The 21996-nt window shown below is 43.6% G+C and overlaps 1 protein-coding gene across 3 annotated transcripts in view; it reads left to right on the forward strand.

Moving 5' to 3' along the window:
- The window catches only part of GIGYF2 (GRB10 interacting GYF protein 2), a 734963-nt gene that overhangs the window by 515080 nt on the left and 197887 nt on the right, over nucleotides 1–21996 (forward strand). For all 3 annotated transcript variants that reach the window (XM_030217174.1, XM_030217173.1, XM_030217175.1), the window contains one exon: nucleotides 9006–9170. In XM_030217174.1, the coding sequence (XP_030073034.1) occupies nucleotides 9006–9170 (165 nt within the window). The remainder of the gene's footprint in view (nucleotides 1–9005; nucleotides 9171–21996) is intronic.

Genomic DNA, 21996 nt, shown 5'->3' on the forward strand with positions numbered 1-21996 from the left:
TCTTTCTAATCTGTAGGTTACTAGGCCAGTATCACAGAGTGTACATGTCATCTGGCACATTCATCATCTTTGGATTGCTCGGTGCAGGTGGATAGGTCTGCCAGAGACCGTATCTTGTATGAGGTTATCTATGGGAGTTCTTTCCCTTTTATTCACTTTGGATGGCTTATCTATCTATCTGTACTTGGAGATAACTGTCTTTTTTTAGACTAGCTTCTGGTGTCCTGCTGCTGGGCTTGGCCTGCGCTTCTTTCCTCTGAGTACTACCTGCTGGTAGTCGATGGTATTCTTCGCAGCTTTCTGGCTACAGTGTCTCCTATGCTTGAGTCAACCGGCTTGCTTGGGACCGCTAGCCTGGGGTGGATCAGGTTAGTTCCTGCCTTTTTCAGGGCGTTGTGCTTGAGGGTTTCCTACACTGACTCTGGCATCCTGTATTAAGTACTCTAATGTGTTTAGGGTTTCCTAGTTTCCTCCTGGGTGTGCAGGCCAGGCAGGATGATAGTTCTGAGGTCCCTGGGCTGAGAATATCCAGATGCTGAACCTTTGGCGGGTATCTGGCATTCTACCTCTGTTACTCTTTGCCGAATGGCTATTTTTCCTCCATATGATCTGAGGGTTACAGCTCCGTAACACTTACCTTCCTCTTCTGTGGCTGTCGCTCGGTTTCGGTGGCCTAGGAGGGCGGTTTTTGTGTCTCAGTGACAATTGGAGGCCCGAGGCGTCTCTGGGCATGGGGCTTTCTCTTCCTTATGTTTAGTCCCCTTGGTCTGGAGAGTGCAGCGCCAGGGTTACTTTTCCACAAGTTGTGCAGCCCGAGTCAATCCTTGGCGATGTGTGGAGGATCATCCTATTCTTCAGATACTCAGTTCCATTTCCTTTCAGGGCTTTGAAGATCATACTTAGATTTTTAAATTTAGCCCTGTATTGTACTGGTAGTCAGTGAAGTTTTTGCAAAAATGGTGTGATGTGGTCACGTCGCTTGCAGCCTTCTATGAGTCTTGCTGCTGCATTCTGAATCAACTGGAGCTGGTGCAGGTCCTTTGTAGTCAGGCCATTGTATAGTGCATTGCAGTAATGCAGTCTTGAAGTTACTGTGGCATGCACAACTGGGATAAGGTTTACCTTCTCAATGTAAGGAGAGAGGCAGTGTAACTGTCGCAGATAGTAGAAGCAGCTCTTGAAGGTTGCTTGGATTTGGGGAATCAGAGTAAGTGTTGAATCTAACTGTATTCCAAGGTTCCTGACTTGTGATTTGAGGGGGAATTCATACTTCCCAAAAGGGATTTTGTTGTCGGGTATGTATCCACTTGTGTGAGGGACCCAGAGAAGCTCAGTTTTACTTGGGTTCAGGCAAAGTTTGTTGTGTTTAGCCCATTCTTGAATTGATGTTAGACAGGTAATCAGTTTATTCAAGGCTGTAGGTAAGTCAGGTTCAGTGGGTATGAGTAGCTGCACATCATCCGCATAGATGTAGACCTGAATGTCCATTGACCGAATCAGCTCAGCTAGTGGCTTGAGGTAGATATTGAACAGAATAGGTGACAGTATCTATACTTGTGGTACTCCGCAGGTCAGTGTCCATGGTGGTGATGAGTTGCTGCCAAACATTATGGATTGTTGCCTGTCTGATACATAGGATCTGAACCAGTCAAGTACTGCCCCATCGAAACCTGTTTCTATAAGTCATGCTAGCATGATATTTATTTGCTGCATTTGTATCCCACATTTTCCCACCTATTTGCAGGCTCAATGTGGCTTACATTATGCTGCACTGGCGATCACCATTAACGGAATGATAATCATGATCCACAGTGTCGAAAGCTGCTGAGAAGTCTAGCAGTACTAACATCAAGGCAAATCCCTTGTCTCGGTTTCTGGGAAGATCATCTAGCAGGGATACGAGGACTGTTTCTGTTCCATAACCGGGTCTGAATCCAGATTGACATGGATCTAGCCAGTTTCTCTTTTCTAGCCATTCATTAAGCTGAACACAGACTGTTTGTTCTAAGAGTTTCCCTAGAAATGGGATGTTGGATACTGGCCTGTAACTTTCAAGTTTGTCCTGGTCAAGGTTGTTTTTCTTCAGCAGAGGGCGAACCACTGCCCTTTTTAATGCTGTTGGTAGTTGCCCATTAGAAAGAGAGGTGTTCACAAGTTTTTTGGCGCCTTCTTTAAGGGCCATACTTGCTATCTTTGATGGGCAGGGATTGAGAGAGCAGGCAGATGGTTGAAGGTCTCTTAGGATTTTGTCAAGCCTCTCCTCTGTCATTAGGTTAAAAGTGTTCCATCTGTCTCTGTTAGGAGGGGGCGAGTTTGTACACCCCTGGTTGACTGGTTTTGGACTGGGTGGGATTGCCTGTAAATCCTGGTGGAGACTTTTAATTTTGTTGGCAGTATGCAGCAAAATTATTGCAGTTCAGTTTAGATTGGGCAGGCTGGTTCTGTTGTGGGGTTTGCAGTAGGCTGTTTCCTATACTGAACAGCTGCTTGGTTGAATTGGCAGCCTGTGCAATGCATTGAGAGAAATACTGTTTTTTGGTTGCTGTTAATGCTTGGTGGTACTTTGCCATGTGCTTCCTGCAGTTTAGCCTGTCTTCATCCAGGTGAGTTTTGCGCCATATCCTTTCCAGTTTTCGTCCTTCACGTTTTAAGGATCCGAAGTTCTGGAGAAAACAAAGGTGAGTGGGGCATAAGACCTTTTTTAGTGGTGCTGTTTTCTCTAAGGTCTTGGTTAAGTGTGTATTCCAAATGTCAATTTGTTCTGACACTGTCAAACTTTGTTTGATAATTGATGTCATTTCTAGTGTTTATCATTTTATCAAACTTCTGTATTTTTTTTTGTTTTGTATTTTAATTGTTTGCTTTTTTAATTTTTTTTTTTTTTTTTTGTAAACCACGGCGATTCCCTCTGGGGAGACAGTGGTATATAAACAATTTTTTTTTTTTTATTACATTTGTACCCCGCACTTTCCCACTCATGGCAAATGCAGGGTCATGCATTTGGGCAGCAAAAACCCAGGGGAATTGTACAGTTAGCATGAAAGAAGAGCGAGACTTGGGTATGATCATATGTGGTGATCTTAAGGTGGCCAAACAGGTAGAAAAGGCGATGGCAAAAGCTAGAAGGATGCTTGGGTGCTAGTGATGATGCCCCTGTATAAGATTCTGATGAGACCTCGTGTACAATTCTGGAGATTGCACCTTCAAAAAAATATATAAACAGGATGGAGTCTGTCCAAAGGGTGGCTACTAAAATGGTTAGTGGTCTTTGTCATAAAGTGTATGAGGACAGAGTTAAAGATCTCAATATGTATTTTGGAAGAAAGGTGGGAGGGGGGAGATATGATGGACATTTAAATACTTACATAGTATAAATGCACAGGAGGCAAGTCTTTGAATTTAGAGGAAGCCCTGGAATGAGGGGCTTAGGATGAAGGTGAAAGGGGATAGACTCAGAAGTAACCAGAGGAAATACTTCTTCACAGAAAGGATGATGGAGACAAAAACTGTAACTGAATTAAAGAAACCATGAGAGAAGGTCATAGAATCTCTAAGGGAGTGAAAGGGGGAGAGTAGGTGACATGGATGGGCAGACTGGATAGGCCATATGGTCTTATAGTGGCCATATTCACACTAGAAAACAGGCAATCTTTTGTTCAAGCCGCCGGAACTACTGGGGTGGAAATCATAGGCTGCAACTGATCGGGTTAAACTAAAGTATTGGCAGCTTTCAGCAAGAGGGCGATCACGTCTCCCAAATGCAATGATGTCTCTGAGCTGTTGTTCAAAAAAGAATTCTTCTTTCTTGATCTTTGACCGCACAGGAGTTGAGTGGATGATGATTGACCATTTGTAAGATCTCAGTGCATGGAGCAGGAACACCCCTTCCAACTACTTTAGGTGGTCAACTTGTAATCCCATCAGACTGCCATTGTGAAGATAGGAGAGAAGAGATGGCTGTGTATTTGCCCTTCAGTCCAGGGTTCCCCTCAATTAAATTCAAGGTCCCTAGGCTCCCCCCAGTCCCCATGCCATGCCTCATAGAACAATCCTTTAAGATGCATGATTAGATATATATTCAAATATTAAATTTTTTAATATATACATAATGAGAGTAATTTCATAAATTTGTTATCTGGATAAATGGATGATTTGGAAATTTCCACTCTCCCTGTGTGTAAAAGTAGAGACATATTTCTTTTGAGTTGTGTAGCGGTCAGGGCTATTTTTTTACTTTGACTTCCGCTCTTGATGTCTCCAGAAAGCTGCTGCCCTAAGCGATTTTCTAGTATTGAGTAATGGTTGAGCTGGCCTTGTCCCAGACAAAGCTTTGAACTCACAATCATCTTCCAAAAAGTGCCAAAGCTACTGAGACAGAGAGAAAGAGAGGTCAGTCATCTCTGAAAGTTGTTAACATCTGAGTACCTGTTAGTTTTATTTTATTTTTACTTCCTCTCTTCTTTTGAAGGGAATTCTTAGCTAAGGAGTCCCATCTGTGTAACTAAATGAACTGCTTGTTAGAGAAAATAAAGCTGTTAACCTGTAAAGTGAAGTTACTTACCTGTAGCAGGTATTCTCTGAGTACAGTAGGACAAATGTTCTCACGTGGGTGACATCCATGGAGCCTGGTGCAGAAACACTGTGCAGCATACTATTTAAGAGCTTGAGACAGCGTTCCACCGCCTATGCATAGGTGCCTTCCTTCCCAACTTGTGAGCGAGAAACCAGCAGTACAATAATATAGCTAACAGCAAAGTACAACTCTTAGGGGAGCTGGAAGGGTATGTGAGAATAATTGGCCTGCTGTCCTTGGAGAATACCTGCTTACAGGTAAGTAACTGCAGGCCATATAATTCTCACATGTGAGTATCCCTAGCTACCAGGCTTACCGAAAACAACAACATTAGGACAATAAGGGCTCACAACAGCGAGTCCAAGAAGATCAGTTAACCTGAAAACATATATACACTGTTATGAAGGTGCAGCCTAGAGCAGAATAAAACAGGCCTGGGAGATATGAGTTTGATTCTAGACCCCAAACAAATTCTGCAGGACTATCTAACCAAACCGGCTGTCATGTCAGATGTTATGCCCAAGGCAGTAGTGGGATGTGAATGTGAAGACCAAGTTGCAGTCTTGCAAATCTCCTCAATGGAGTTTGACCTCAAGTGGGTTACCGATGCATCCATAGCTCTGACAATGTGAGCCTTGACATGACCCTCTAGAGTCAGCCCAGCCTGGATATATATGTAAAAGAATTGCAGTCTGCTAGCCAGTTGGAAAGAGTGTGTTTACCAATGGCAACACCCATCCTGTTGAGATAAAGAAAAAAGAAAAAGCTGAGTGGACTGTTTGTAGGGCCTAGTCTGCTCCAGGTAAAAGGCCAATTCTCGCACCTTGGTGCCTTCACTAAGATGGACATGAGGCTTGGAAAAGAACGTTAGCAGGACGATTGACTGATTCAGATGTAACTCCGACACTACCTTAGGAAGGAACTTAGGGTGAGTACAGAGAACTACTCTGTTATGATGAAATTTTGTGTAAGGTGGGTCCGCTACTAGGGTTTGAAGCTCACTGACCCTACGAACTGAAGTAACTGCCAGCAAAAAACAAGACATTCCAGGTTATGTACTTTAGAGGACAGGAATCTAGTGGCTCAAAAGGAGCTTTCATCAGCTGGGTAAGGATATCATTGAGGTCCCATGACATATGCTGAGGTTTGACAGGGGGCTTTGTCAAAAGCAAACCTTTCATGAAGCGAACAGCTAAAAGCTGTGAGGGCTTACCGTCTACACGAGAATGATAAGCACTACTTGCACTGGAGTGAGCTCTTACAGAGTTGGTCTTCAGATCAGATTCAGAGAGGTGCAAAATGTATTCAAGCAGGTTTTGTATAGGGCAAGAGGAGGGGATCTAAGGCCTTGCCCTCACACCAGACATCAAACCTCTTCCACTTGAAAGAATAACATTTCTTAGGAGAACCTTTTCTGGAACCCAGCAAAATCTAGGCAACGTCCTCTGGGTGATTCAAGAAAGGAAATTCTATGCTTTCAACATCCAGGCTGTGAGGGCCAGAGACTGGAGGTTGGGATGTAGAAGTGACCTCTCGTTCTGGGTGATGAGGGTTGGAAAAAAGTCCAATCTACATGGTTCTTTGAAGGACAACTCCAGAAGAAGTGGGAACCGTATTTACCTGGGCCAGTATGGGGCGATCATAATCATGATTCCCTGATCTTGCTTCAGTAAAGTCTTCTGAGGATACACATATAGAAGACCTGTCCCCCAATGCAGGGGGGAAGGTATCTGATGCTAGTCTGTCGTGTTGACCTGTACCTGGAGCAATACTGAGTGACCTTGTGATTGTAATGAGTGGCAAAGAGATCCACCATTGGAGTACCTCACCCTCGGAAAATCTCCTGGGCAGTGCCCATGCTGAGTGACCACTTATGAGGTTGCATTACCCTTCTCAATCTGTTGGCCAGGCTGTTAAATTTGCCAGCCAGGCACATGGCCCTGAGATGTATTCTGTACTGGACAGCCCAGTTCCACATTCTGATGGCTTCTTGACACAGAGGGTATGATCCTCTACCCCCCCTGCTTATTGATGTAATGCATTGCAACCTGATTTGTTTGGATGAGCACAATTTGGTCCAGCAAATGATCTCTGAAAGCGGATAGAGCGTTGTAAACCCATTTTCTGAGCTCACCGTGGACCTTGAGTGTGAAGCCTATGCATATGAGCTCCCCAGCCCAAGTTGGCCGCATCCATCGTCTGCACCTTCTGCATCTGAGGAATTTCTGCATCTGAGGAATGGCAGTCCCAATGTCAAATTGAAATGAATCATCCACCAGAAGAGTGATTGAGCCAGCTCTGGGGTTACTCTGATGACATCCACTGGGTTCCCTGTGGCCCGAAACCACTGAAACTAGGGTCCACTGGGCAGATCTCATATGGAGACGTGCCATGGGAGTGACATGTACAGTGGAGGCCATGTGGCCCAACAACTCAGCATCTGCTGACTGTGACCTGCTAGCTGCTATGAACCTGAGTGGCAGTGGCAACAAGGGTGTCTTCCCACACAGGAGGGAGAAAAGTCCACATTTGAATCGTGCCTAGCAGGGCTCCTATGAACTCCAGTTGCTGAACTGGTGATAAATGGGACTTAGGATAGTTGTTAACGAAGCCTAGTAGCTCCTGCACCCAAATAGTCCTCTGCATAGACTCAGCACCATTCTTTGATGTGCTCTTCACCAACCAATTGTCCAGGTAAAGAAACACATGGACTCCCCAATCTGTGTAGCAACTCTGCGACTACTGCGACCACCCAAAATCTGAGATACTTCCTTTGACCTGGAAGTATTGGGATTTGAGTATAGGCATCTTTTAAATCCAGAGAGCATAGCCAATCTTTTTCCTGAATCATTGGGAGAAGAGTGCCCAGGGAAACCATCCTGAATTTTTCTTCGACCAGATGTTTGTTTAGAGCCCTTAGGTTTAGGATAGGACACAACCTTCCCCTCTTTTTTTTGGTAAAAGGAAGTACCTGGAATAGAATCATAGTAACATAGTAAGTGACAGCAGATAAAGACCTGAATGGTCCATCCTGAATCTCTTGCCTTCTTCCTCTGGTGGAATGGTTTCAGCCGCAGGGGCCTTGAGAAGGGCGGCGAGTTCCTCTACAAGTACCTCCCTGGTGCGAGAGCTGAGATAAGTAGCCCTTGGTGGGCAGTTCGGTGATTTTTTTCGCCAATGGAGAGTGTAACCGAGGTGGACTATTTGAAAAACCCACCGGTTGGAAGTACCAAGGGGCCACCTTTCTTGGAAAAAAATTCAGCCTCCCCCCACCAGAGGGTTGTCTGGGGCGATCACTGTGATTGCAGCTATGCTGTCTTGGAGCCAGTCAAAAATTCATCCCCTGTTTTGACTGGGGATCCATCTGGGCAAAATAAACAACTCAAATGGTGAAGAAAACTAGGGCACAGCTCACCTGAAAAAATAATGCTACCTGGCTGATGCTTGGACCTAAGAAAGCCCTGGGAGCTGAAAAGAATAAAGTGGGCCAAAACACACTAGGAAGAAATATTAGGAAGGGCACGCCGGGGGGGGGGGGGGGGGGGGGAGAGGGTTACAAAATACTGAAGAAAAACAACCCATGAGGGAAGGCACCAAAAAGGCAAGTACACTCATGCTGAAGAGACCCCAAGGAAAATGCGTCCTTCACCATGGAAGACACCCGTGCATGTGCAGTTTATTTTTAGTTCCTTTATTTTCTTAGGTTTTTGGCTCTTAAAGAAATAGTATGCTGGGCAGTGTTTCTGCACTGGGCTCCATGGATGACATCACCCACGTGAGAATTATATGGCCTGCTTGTCCTCAGAGAATCAGTGTTTTCTAAATTCTGCAAATCACCAGCCACACTCACATCCTCCCTTCTCCACTTCTGGAGTTGAACTCATTAGGTTAGTTACAGAATTGAGACATTAAAAAGCATGTTCTCTGTCCATGCCATTGGAAGACCTTATCTCTCTGTGACAATTAAATTGTCTCCATAGAAAAACTTATTACAGGTAAGAAACTTTGCCTTGTCTTTCCCGGTTGAGCATGCACTATATTAAATGGTACAAAACTGTCTCCTCAAAACTAAGATAGGAACAGTGGCTGTATGGTTGCTTGTAGCTCCTCTAATACTAGCTCATTTCAAGGAAGTATAATTGTTTGACAGAGGGAAGGACTTCTATTAATGGAATTTGAAACTGATCTAGTCTTAGTCTCTTCTGACAGGTGTCTCTTTAGAGTCAGATTCTGGGTTGCCAATTTACGGTATGTTTGTTTTTATTTGTAACTGCTTTGCTGTGATTAAGCAAAAAGCAGTTAAAATTGAACATAATTTTCACAGAGACATGTGTGTTTTATTCCTCTTAGTTTCAACCGCCTTATAGGAGTCACTATTAAGAAAGATGTAGGCACATCTGTGACCTCTTACTTCAACCTAATTTAATTCTAGTTGGAACATGAGAGGAGAGAAGTAGAAATGAGGGCCAAGCGGGAGGAGGAGGAGCGGAAACGTCAGGAGGAGCTTCGTAGACAACAAGAGGAGCTTCGTAGACGACAGCAGGAAGAGGAGGAGAGGAAGCGTCATGAGGAAGAGGAACTGGCACGACGGAAACAGGTTAGTTTCCTGGAAGAGAGTCAACATGAGTAGCAGGGATAAAAATTTGTGATGCTCTGAATCCTCTAGTTTAACTATCCCATTCAGTCTGCTCAGTTACTCGTGCTCATACTACTAAGGATGTATCTCAGCTGCCACCATGAAACATAAGCACCTGTAAGATATCACTCCTCATCTCAGACAGTTTTTGCCAGTTTTTTTTTCTTAGTACATCAGACTTCATGGGTATATGAGCATCTCAGGTTCCATATTTAATTCAAACCCTGAACTCAGCTTTATAATAATCTAGTTACCATTACTTTCTAGTTCTTTACCAGTGGTTCTCCTCCTGTGCTATTGTCTTCCTCCTTTGTCTCAGGCTCAATGGGAGTCTTGTGTTCAGGCACTATCAAGCCTGTATCAGATATAAAGATATTCTGGTTCTTGGTGATTTCAGTATTCATGTGGATACTCCAACTCATCCCCATTCAAGATCATTCTTATCTATTTTAGATGACTTAAATCTGCTGCAATAGGACTTCTGTCCAACTCATAAGGGTGGATACATTCTTGACATTATTACGCAAAAGGATTCTGCTCTTTCTTCCTGTGCTCTGTCCTTTAGCCTGGTTCCTTGGTCTGGTCATTTGATTATTCACTTTGTCTTACTGCTTCCTCTCCCTCACAACATTTCTCCTTCATTATTTTTGTTTCCAGCTGATTTTGAAACTTTGGATCCTGATTTGTACGGCTTCCAGTTTTAATACTATATTATCTTCGACACTTGACCAAATTGCCCCGTTAAAAGTGGTGCCCCCACTGTCTTCTTCCTGAAAGCAGCCTTGGTATCACTTTGGGTTACGGCTGCTCAAAAGGCACCTTCACAAAGCAGAAAGACGTTGGAGGAGATCAAAGTCTAGAGAGGATCTTCTTAATTTTTGTTCCAGACTGAGAAATTACAAATTTCATTTGAAGCAGGCAAAATCTAAATTTCTGAAAGAGTGCATTAAAAAGACTCATAGTCCCTCAAGAGAGGAGTTCTCTATTTTTCATAACCTAACCTCTTCACTTAAGGGCACTACCTTGACTATGAATATTTCTCTTAATCTTTCAGCTGTGGGCTTCTCACATTTTTTTTCACTAAAGTCATAGCAAATCTTTTCCATCTACAGGCATCTCATTAGCACCACCATCTTCTCCTGTTCAGTCTCTGTCACTATCCTTCTCTTCTGCTTTTTCTCCTTTTTTTTTCGGGCCCTCCTCATGGTCTTCCTTTCAGTTAGACACTGTGTTCACTTTCCAAAATTATTACTAAAACATGTCTGACTTTTTGCACTCTTGATCCATTCCCATCAAACTGGCTGACAGTCGAAGAACTTGATCTTCTTCCTAAGATTTTTAGTATAATTAATTCTAGTCTTTCAACTGATCAGGTTCCCGCCTCATGGAAATCAGCTATTGTGCGTCCCATCCTCAAAAAACAATCCTTAGACCCACGAGTACCAGCTCACTACTGCCCCATATCCAATCTCTGTTTTCTTTTGAAAGTTCTGGAGAAGATAGTTTTTATCCAGTTGTCCTCTTTTGTTGAAAAATTTTGCCCCATCCTAGACAGTCTGGATTTAGGAACTTTCACAGCACCGAGACAACCATAACAGCAGTTCTTAGTGAAATACATTCCCATTTGGATAAACACATAATTGTTCTTGACGTTTCTCTCGACCTAACCGCAGCAATCGACCACAAGCTACTACTATCTCATAAGTACATAAGTAATGCCATACTGGGAAAAGACCAGGGGTCCATCGAGCCCAGCATCCTGTCCACGACAGCGGCCAATCCAGGCCAAGGGCACCTGGCAAGCTTCCCAAACGTAGAAACATTCTATACATGTTATTCCTGGAATTGTGGATTTTTCCCAAGTCCATTTAGTAGCGGTTTATGGACTTGTCCTTTAGGAAACCGCCCAACCCCTTTTTAAACTCTGCTAAGCTAACCGCCTTCACCACTTTCTCCGGCAACGAATTCCAGAATTTAATTGTACGTTGGGTGAAGAAAAAGTTTCTCCGATTTGTTTTAAATTTACTACACTGTAATTTCATCGCATGTCCCCTAGTCCTAGTATTTTTGGAAAGGGTGAACAGACGCTTCACATCCACCTGTTCCACTCCACTCATTATTTTATATACCTCTATCTTGTCCCCCCTCAGCCGTCTCTTCTCCAAGCTGAATAGCCCTAGCCTCCTTAGTCTTTCTTCATAGGGAAGTCGTCCCATCCCCGCTATCATTTTAGTCGCCCTTCTCTGCACCTTTTCCAATTCTGCTATATCTTTCTTGAGATGCGGTGACCAGAATTGAACACAATACTCAAGGTGCGGTCGCACCATGGAGCGATACAACGGCATTATAACATCCTCACACCTGTTTTCCATACCTTTCCTAATAATACCCAACATTCTATTCGCTTTCCTAGCCGCAGCAGCACACTGACCAGAAGGTTTCAGTTGTTCTCTTTAGGCTTCTCTGGAACAGTGCTGTCCTGGTTTACTTCCTTTCTTACTAATTGTACTTTTCAAGTTTTATTTGCAGCATCAACTGCTGATTCGTGTCCTTTGTCCTGTGGTGCCCCCCAAGGGTCTGTCCTGTTCCCTCTCTTTTTTAATTTATTCTTAAGTCCCCTTGCTTCTGTGATCAAAGGTTCAGATATATCGTATTATTTTTATGCTGATGACATCTTCTTTTTCCTGTTTGACATACAGTGGGGGAAATAAGTATTTGATCCCTTGCTGATTTTGTAAGTTTGCCCACTGACAAAGACATGAGCAGCCCATAATTGAAGGGTAGGTTATTGGTAACAGTGAGAGATAGCACATCACAAATTAAATCCGGAAAATCACATTGTGGAAAGTATATGAATTTATTTGCATTCTGCAGAGGGAAATAAGTATTTAATCCCTCTGGCAAACAAGACCTAATACTTGGTGGCAAAACCCTTGTTGGCAAGCACAGCGGTCAGACGTCTTCTGTAGTTGATGATGAGGTTTGCACACATGTCAGGAGGAATTTTGGTCCACTCCTCTTTGCAGATCATCTCTAAATCATTAAGAGTTCTGGGCTGTCGCTTGGCAACTCGCATCTTCAGCTCCCTCCATAAGTTTTCAATGGGATTAAGGTCTGGTGACTGGCTAGGCCACTCCATGACCCTAATGTGCTTCTTCCTGAGCCACTCCTTTGTTGCCTTGGCTGTATGTTTTGGGTCATTGTCGTGCTGGAAGACCCAGCCACGACCCATTTTTAAGGCCCTGGCGGAGGGAAGGAGGTTGTCACTCAGAATTGTACGGTACATGGCCCCATCCATTCTCCCATTGATGCGGTGAAGTAGTCCTGTGCCCTTAGCAGAGAAACACCCCCAAAACATAACATTTCCACCTCCATGCTTGACAGTGGGGACGGTGTTCTTTGGGTCATAGGCAGCATTTCTCTTCCTCCAAACACGGCGAGTTGAGTTCATGCCAAAGAGCTCAATTTTTGTCTCATCTGACCACAGCACCTTCTCCCAATCACTCTCGGCTTCATCCAGGTGTTCACTGGCAAACTTCAGACGGGCCGTCACATGTGCCTTCCGGAGCAGGGGGACCTTGCGGGCACTGCAGGATTGCAATCCGTTATGCCGTAATGTGTTACCAATGGTTTTCGTGGTGACAGTGGTCCCAGCTGCCTTGAGATCATTGACAAGTTCCCCCCTTGTAGTTGTAGGCTGATTTCTAACCTTCCTCATGATCAAGGATACCCCACGAGGTGAGATTTTGCGTGGAGCCCCAGATCTTTGTCGATTGACAGCCATTTTGTACTTCTTCCATTTTCTTACTATGGCACCAACAGTTGTCTCCTTCTCGCCCAGCGTCTTACTGATGGTTTTGTAGCCCATTCCAGCCTTGTGCAGGTGTATGATCTTGTCCCTGACATCCTTAGACAGCTCCTTGCTCTTGGCCATTTTGTAGAGGTTAGAGTCTGACTGATTCACTGAGTCTGTGGACAGGTGTCTTTCATACAGGTGACCATTGCCGACAGCTGTCTGTCATGCAGGTAACGAGTTGATTTGGAGCATCTACCTGGTCTGTAGGGGCCAGATCTCTTACTGGTTGGTGGGGGATCAAATACTTATTTCCCTCTGCAGAATGCAAATAAATTCATATACTTTCCACAATGTGATTTTCCGGATTTAATTTGTGATGTGCTATCTCTCACTGTTACCAATAACCTACCCTTCAATTATGGGCTGCTCATGTCTTTGTCAGTGGGCAAACTTACAAAATCAGCAAGGGATCAAATACTTATTTCCCCCACTGTAGTTCTTCACCCATTTCAAGATTCTTTCCATGATTGCAAATTGGTTATGTGATCATAAGCTTGTCATAAACAAGGGAAAAAAAACTGTTATTTGCTGGTTTAGTGTGGGTCCGACTATTCCTTACTCTCTCCTTCACTTTTTGGTATCCAGTCCCACCCTGTAAATTCATTTCGTTATCTTGGAGTCATTTTAGACTCCAATCTTACTTTTGTCCCACATATTATGAGTCTCTGTAAGTCCAGTTTTTTAAAATTCTTCATTGGTTGCGTTCTATTTGCAGATTTTTTGATCAGGCCATTTCCCATTCTCTTGTTTGTCATTACTCATTTCTCGTCTTGATTATTGCAATATCATTTATCTTGTCATCTCCCATTCCAATCTGAAAAGGCTTCAGTCATTACAAAATACAGCGATTAAACTCATTTGTCACGCCAGTAAATTTGATCACGTCTTGCCTCTATTTCATTTGTTACCAATAGAACAACATATCATTTTTAAATTACTTATTCTCACATTTAAAGCCTTTCGGTTTGGTCTTCCAGAATACCTTGCAACACTGACTGTTCCTTATTCTCCTATTTGTCGTCTCCGTTCTATCAGTGACTACAATCTAATCCTCCCTAATCCTAAAGCTACACAGTTTGAATATACACATCATTGTGCTTTCTTTTTTACTGCTCCATTTTATTGGAATGCAATTCCTCTCCGGGCATAATCGTCTTTTAAGTTCAAGTAAACTTTAAAAACACATCTTTTTAAGCAGGCTTTTTCATTAGAATGACCACTGAAAGGTATTTGATTCATTGTCACCTTTCCCTGATTTGTCTTTTCCCTTCCTCCCCCCTTCCCTTTCCCTTCCTCCCCCCTTCCCTTTCCCTTCCTCCCCCCTTCCCTTTCCCTTCCTCCCATTTTTAGTGTGTTTGCTGTTGTATTAGTGGTCTATATCTTTCCTAACTCAATCAGTCTTTTCTGCTCTTTGTTTTGATTTTAATTTTGTAAACTGCTCAGTTCTCTGAGTCAGCTTGGGTAGTATATCAAGTTTTAATAAACTCTAAACTAATGTGATGGTTGCCATACATCTGGCCTCTTAAGTCCCCATAGCATTTCTGATCAGTACCCCATTATCACCAACCTATTGCAGCAATCCTGTCAGCCTCTGGGGAGTTATATAGGTTGCTAGTACCAACCCAGCTACCCCCTGCTGTAGTCTGCGGGCTCACTATTATATATTTGTTGTTTTGCAACTAAGAATTTTCTGTTCTTATCACATGCCTTCCTGAAATTTGTTACTGATTTGGCCCCCAGCACCTGCTCATGGTGGGCATTTCATTCATCTTCAAACCTTTGTATGAAAAATCTTTCCTAATTCCTGATTGTACCTTTTGGAGTCTCTTGTAATAATACTTTATTTTTGTAGTGCCACCGGACATAGAAAGCAGTGTACAATGGTAATAAATATTCGGGTATAGTAGCCTTTGTCCAAAGAACTTATGATCTTAAAGGGTATCTGAAGCAACAGAAAATAGATATGCTCAGTGTCACCAGGAGTGTCAGTAGCAGAAGCAGGATTTGAACCCTGGCTTTGTTCTCAGCCTATTGCTTTAACCATTATCATGATCCCTTGTTCTAGAACTTTCTTTTCAATAGAAAAACGTTTACCGTGTGTGATTAATATTTTTAGGTATTTGAATGTGTTTTATTATTTCTTAGAGTACAAGCAGGCCATTGGTATTCACATCTGGGTGACGTCATCCGACGGAACCAGGTGCAGACGTTGCCTAGCGACAAATTCTAGCAGCATCTCACCACACATGCACATATGCCTTCCTGCCCGACATATGACCACAAGTTCATCTGTCTGGTTTTTTTTCTGCGAAGCTGAGAGGTCAAATCTTTGCGGTCTCTCTTCGTGCTTTTTGTTGATACCTTTTCAGTGCCTTTCTGTGCTGGTTTTCCTCATAATTGTTTCTCATTTTCTTCAAAAGTTTATTTTTGGTTCCTTTATTTTCTTAGGGTTTGGTCTCTTCCTTTTTTGTGTGGCTTTATGGGCCCCTTTTAGGCCTGAGCACTAGTCTCAATTTGAGCCTTGCCCCTTTTTGTTGCTCAAGATTGAGGAGTTTAATTTAGCTGCGATTCTGTTCTTGATGTCCAAGAAGACCCCTAGTGGTTTCAAAAGGTTGCACCCAGTGCAGTCGGGTGATCTTTGTAACGGACATGCACACTTGGTGCATCTGGTGTCTAGGGCTTAACTATGATCTTAACTCTTTTTCTCTTTGTTTAAAAATGCAGTTGAGGACACAGAGGGTGTGTCGGGTCCAGCAGGAGAAACATTTTGACTCCTCAAAGGCCGGTCCATTGGCACTGGAAGCATTGACCTCGATGACTGCTCAGACTTCATCCACCACAGAGAGAGCGTCAGCATCAAGGAGGTTTCCATCTCCTTTGATATTGGGCGCTGATAGACTCTGGGACTGGTCAGACATGACATTGAGGATGCATACAAGTTTAACATCCTCATCAGAAACAAGGGCCTGCGATGCTGAGTGTTGAGGGAAGCCAAAGAAACATAAGCATTGGTCCTCTTTGGAGCATGGTGCAGGAGACTTCGGCATCACTGGTGCCTGAGAAGTGCCAACACAGAGGATTGTTTCCCCTCTTTGGTGGAGGTGCTGGTGCAGAATTCTCCAGACATCCAAGTTCCGCTTCTGGTTTGGCACTGGCTCTTTCTCAGGCTATCCCAGCATGTGCCAATGCTTGCCCTAGATAAGCAGTACTGGATAATGCTCATGGAGGAGCTGGCACAGCTGCATACCTCTAGGGCATCGAGGGCGCTTGTGCTTCAGTGGGTGTCAATGTCAACATCAACCCATGTGGTACCACTATCTACATTGGGGGAGGAAGGTTCCCTAGAGTCTGAGAGTAGGACTGTACCTTGACGCCCTCCAATGCATGGACGTGGTTTTGTAGAGGAGATGGCTTCAGCCATCCCATTTGTTGGAATTGGAGGAAGAGGCTAGCCATCCCATTTGTTGGAATTAGAGGAAGAGGCTAGGGCAGAGACATTATCTGTCCTGGACTATGAATCTCCCTCCAAGGAAGGGTTCACAATTCTGTTACAACCTTTCCTTAAGGATGTGCTGAGGAAGATTTGGAAAACTCCCCTCTCAGTGCAGGTTATTACAAATAAGGTGGATACTAGATATATCCAGAAGTCTGCTGGATTCGAGAGGATGCAATTGTCTCACCACTTCCTGGTGGTGGAATCTACCTTCAAATGAGCCAGAAGTTCCAGGGCTCATGTGTCTGCTTCCCCAGGTAGAGAGTCTCAGACCCTGGACTTGTTTAGATTGAAACTTTATCAGACCTTGATGCTCATTAACTGCATCCAGACCTATCAGCTCTACACGAGCATATACTTGACGTCTCTGGTATGCAGTGCGCTTAGTCTTGTGGACTCTCTCCCTCAGGATCAAGCCACTGAGCTTCGCCAGTTGGCCAACAAGCAGCTGGAGTGTAGGACATATCTTGCTAGGATCACTTATTACACCTTTGATATTGTGTTCAGGCTCTACTATATGTGTTGGGATGCATAGACTCTCATGGCTGTGTATCTGACCTGGAACCCGGGATTCAAGAAAGGGTAACAAACGTACCTTGCAAAAGAGAATCTTTTTGGGGACTAGGTGGAGGAAGTTGCGACCTCATCAAGAAACATACTCCATTCAGCCTCCAACTATGTTGTCCTCTACAAGGTGGTTCTTGAGTGAGCTTAGGTGGCAAACCTGTTACTCTAAAAGGTGTAGGTTTCTGCCGCCTTCCAACTCTACCCTGCAGCCCCTGCTTCAATGTTCCCAGCCATGTCAGTCCCATTCACAGACGATCCAGCTGGCTCCCCAGTCTAAGCAAGGGATGAGCTTTTGACTGGCTCCAGGAGAGCGTAGCTGCAATCTAAGTAACCATCCCAGATGGCCTACATGTGGTAGGAGGCTGAATTTATTCCACCAAAGGTGGAGGGTACGTTATTCGATCTCAGTTATGCACACCAGTGATTTTGGAAACCACCAAATTGCCCACTGAGAGCATCTTATATCAGCTGTCAGCACAAGCAGGTACTTGTAGAGGAAATCTCCACCCTTCTACTGGCCAATGGGTCGAACCCTTGCCACCAGGGGAGGAAGGGAAGAAATGGGGGAATTCCTTGTTGCCAAAAAACAGGGGGGGATCCCATCCCATCCCATCCATAAGCGTCTTGAACAAATAGTCAAACAAAAGTCCAGGATGATTTTCTTGGGCACTCTCCTCATCATTCAGGAAAAAGATTGGCTATGTTCTCAAGACTTGAAGGATACCTATACCACATTTTGATATTGCCCAGCCACAGGAAATATCTCAGGTTCCGAGTAGGGAAACACCACTACCGATATCACGTGCTGCCTTTCGGCCTCATGTCAGCTACCAGGGTCTTCAAGTATCTAGCAGTAGTTGTTTACGTGTTTCCCTTCCTGGATGATTGGCTGATCAAGAGCACATCACAAATTCCTTCAGACCTGGTTCATTCCCTCCTCTGGTGGACAGTTCACACTGGAACTCCCATTCCAAATTCCACCTACTCAGAAGTTGCTGACAATGGATGCATCCAACTTGGGATGGGGAGCTTATGTAGATGGGCTTCACACTGAAGGAGTGTGGTCTACTCAGGAGACAGATCTCCACATCATCCTTCTGGAGGTAATGGCTATTTGGACCCTATAAAGGCTTTCAGAGATCGACTACAGAACCTAATTCTCTTTCAAACCAGCAATCAGGTTGCTGTGTACTATGTGAACAAGTATGGGGGAAGGGTATGGGATCCTACCCCTTGTATCAGGAGGTGGTATAGATGTGGTAGTAAGCCCTCTTCCACAGGATGGTACTACGAGCTATGTACTTGGCTGGCAAGAACAGCAGCCTGGTGGACAGACTGAGCAGGTTAATGCAACCTCACGAGTAGTCGTTCAATATGGGCATAGTCTGCAAGATCTTCAGAGAGTGGGGCACTCCCTCAGTGGATCATTTTGCCACTCATCTCACAGTCCCTCAGTTCTGCTCTTTGCTCAGATCAGACGGCAGACTAGTGTCAGATGCCTTTCTCTTCCATTGGGGGAAGTTCTTCTGTATATGCATCCTCTGATACCTCTCTTAGAGAAAACTCTGCTGAAACTCAAGCAAGATCAAGGAACTATGAGCCTAATCACCCTTACTGGCAGAGGCAGATCTGGTTCCTACTTCTTCTGGAGTTGTCCTCTGAATAACCTTGGAGATTGGAGTGTTTTCCAAGTCTTATAATGCAGGAGAAGGGGTGCCTTCTGCATCCAAGCCTCTAGCCCCTATCCCTCACCGCTTGGATGTTGAGAGTGTAGAATATCAATCTTTGAATCTGCTTGAGGGTGTCTCCAAAATCTTACTTGCTTCTAAGAATGATTGCACTAAGAGGTGTTATTCTTTTAAATGGAGAAGGTTTGCCATCTGGTGTGAGGGCAAGGTCCTAGATCCTCTTTTTTTTTTTTTTTTTTTCTTTGTCCTACACAAAAACTGTTTGAATACCTCTGGTTTGAAAAACAACTCTGTAAGGGGTATACCTCAGTGCAATTAGTACTTACCATCTCTGTGTAGGTGGTAACCTATCTCTGTACAGCCTCTAGTTGTTCGATTCATGAGAGGTTTGATGTTGACAAAGCCCCCAGCCCTCCATCAAATCTCCCACTGTGTCATGGGATCTCAACGTTTTGAGCCGCTTGACTCCTGTCAACTGAAGTATCTGACCTGGAAAGTTGTATTTTTGATTGCAGTTACTTCAGTTCGCAGAGTCTGTAAGCTTCAAGCCCTACTAGCTGATCCACCTTATACAAAGTTTCATCAGAACAAAGTAGTTCTTCATACGCACACTAAGTTCCTTGCTAAGGTAATGTCAGAGTTCCTTCTTAACCAGTTAATCATTCTGCCAACATTTTTCCCCAAACCACTTGCCTATCCTGGTGAAAACCATACTGCATACCTTAGACTGCAAGCAAGCCTTGGCCTTCTATTTGGAACAGAGTAAAACCCATAGACAGTCCACGCAGCTTTTTGTTTCTTTTGACCCAAACAGGTTGGGGGTGACCATCAGCAAATACACTCTTTCCAGCTGGCTAGCAGATTGCATCTCTTCACTTACGACCATGCTGGGCTGACTCTAGAGGGTCACGTAAAGGTGCATAATGTCAGAGCTATGGCTTCGTCGTTAGCCCACTTGAGATCAGCCTCTGTTGAGGAGATTTGCAAGGCTGCAATATGGTCTTCAGTCCACACAGTCACATCTCATTACTGCCGTGAGCAGGATATCCGACATGATAGCGGATTCAGTCAGATAATCCTGTAGAATTTGTTTGGTGTATAGAGTCCAACAAAATCCTCCTAGACCCAGTTTTGTTATGTTCCAGGCTGCACCTTCACAACTAGATTATATATAGTTTAAGGTTGATTGACTTCAAAGCCTTGACATTTCGAGTCCCTGTTGTCTTACCATTGTTGTTTTCAGTGAGCCTGGTAACCAGGGAATCCCAGATGTGAGAATACCAATGACCTGCTTGTCCTCGAGAAAGCGAAGTTACTCATCTGTAGCAGGTGTTCTCCAAGGACAGCAGGCCAAGTATTCACACATACCCTCCCACCTCCCCTAGGAGTTGTATTCCTTTAGCTACATTGTCTTACTGAGGAACCTACCCTTGTGTGTTGGGTGGGAAGGAACCCATGTATCTGCTGTGGGACGCTCCTAGAATTTTCTAGTAGTTGTATATGCTAGGCAACGTCCGTACCGGGCTCCATTGGATGACCTCACCCAGATGTGAGAATATTTGGCCTGCTGTCCTCGGAGAACACCTGCTACAGGTGAGTAACTTCACTTTCCATTACGTTACAGTATTCCGGAACTTGTGTTATAGTTGTGTTTATCAACTAGCTAATGGAGATAGAGAACTGAAAAATGAGCTGAGTCATATCTAATCTATTTTATTTATTACAATTTATTTACTTCCTTTTTGATAGAATTCACTCAAGGCGATGTACAGTAAGAATAAATCAAACATAAGCAATAGACAATTACAGCAGTAAAATTATTCAAATAACAATACAAAGTATGGCATAGTATACTACTTCTATAACATTATACCAAGAGCAACTCAAATGTTGTTCTCACAGCGTGTGGTTGCCTTAATGTTTAAACTTCAATTAATTGGACCTCAATGTATCCACTCATGGCATTTCACCTTCAGGTGAATGAGCCCTTTTATTACAAAAGAACTCCAAAGTTGTAAGTGGAGCTAATCCTATCACTGGTCCTTTTTTTTCTTTTTTATTTATCTAGACTGATAGATAAGATACCCATGCAAAAAACTCTGTTAAAGAGAAAAACCACTGGAAATCCTCTATCAGTCTCTGTGCAAATAACCACTCACTGTGAGAACAAAACACATTAATGTTTGTGAACTCTTATCTTAAACTGTTCTTCAAATACTCTAACAATAAACACTTTCCTGAGGATCCCAGCACTTCAACTGATCACAGTGGACCCAGCCCTGTACTTATCTCTTGTTCTGCTTGTATTTCCACTGTGCTGTGTTGTTCTTTGCAATCTGTTTAGCCTGTCCCAGCCAGCTGGTGGTTCCTAGCTGACTCCCAGTGCTGATTCCTCAGTCTGTGGATAAATACTGTGTTTATTTCTTGTCCTGCGCATCTGCTCCTTCTACAAGAACGTCTCGTTTCGCGAACTATTTTGCTGCTTCAGGAAGGAAACCTTGACTTCACTTGTGCTCAGTACGGTTCTCTGCTTCAAGATGGCTGTAGAATTTAAACAAACACCCTCAGGCTTTATCAGCCAATCCTCTGTTAGAGATTTCTTAAAGGGCCATCCTAATAGAACGCTTTCCATTCTATGTTCTTATTCATGCCATACGGTATGACTGTGTTATATTAAAATATCAATTTCTGCTCCTTTTGTCATAACTGTTGTTTAATCCCCCCCCCCCTGCTTACCCTTTTGTATTTTTTCTATGACCATAAATTTAATTTGGTCAAACGTATGTCCTTCATTCATGCAATGTGCCATCAGTGCTTCTGGTTTTTTGTGTTATACCATGTTTATGTTCAGTTATGCGTGTTTTCAACTTACAAGCTGCATGTCCAATATAGATTTACTGCAGGAATATCGACATGCATAAATCACATTCATTGAATCACAGTCCGTATTCCCCCTCACTTCTATGCTTTTTTGGCCATGTTGCCAAGTTAATATAGACCCTTCCATGATATTTGGACAAATGCAGCATTTTCCACATTTACTATGACGTCCTCTACCCTTCTCCTATTTTGTCCACACATCCTATCTACATAATGTATCTTGTAGATGATGGTCTCGTATATCAGGAATACCAATCTCTGTTCTTTAAACACCTCATGCGTCTGCATTATCTTCCAATGTTT

This window comes from Microcaecilia unicolor, chromosome 10 (assembly GCF_901765095.1).
Source record: "Microcaecilia unicolor chromosome 10, aMicUni1.1, whole genome shotgun sequence".
NCBI lineage: Eukaryota > Metazoa > Chordata > Amphibia > Gymnophiona > Siphonopidae > Microcaecilia > Microcaecilia unicolor.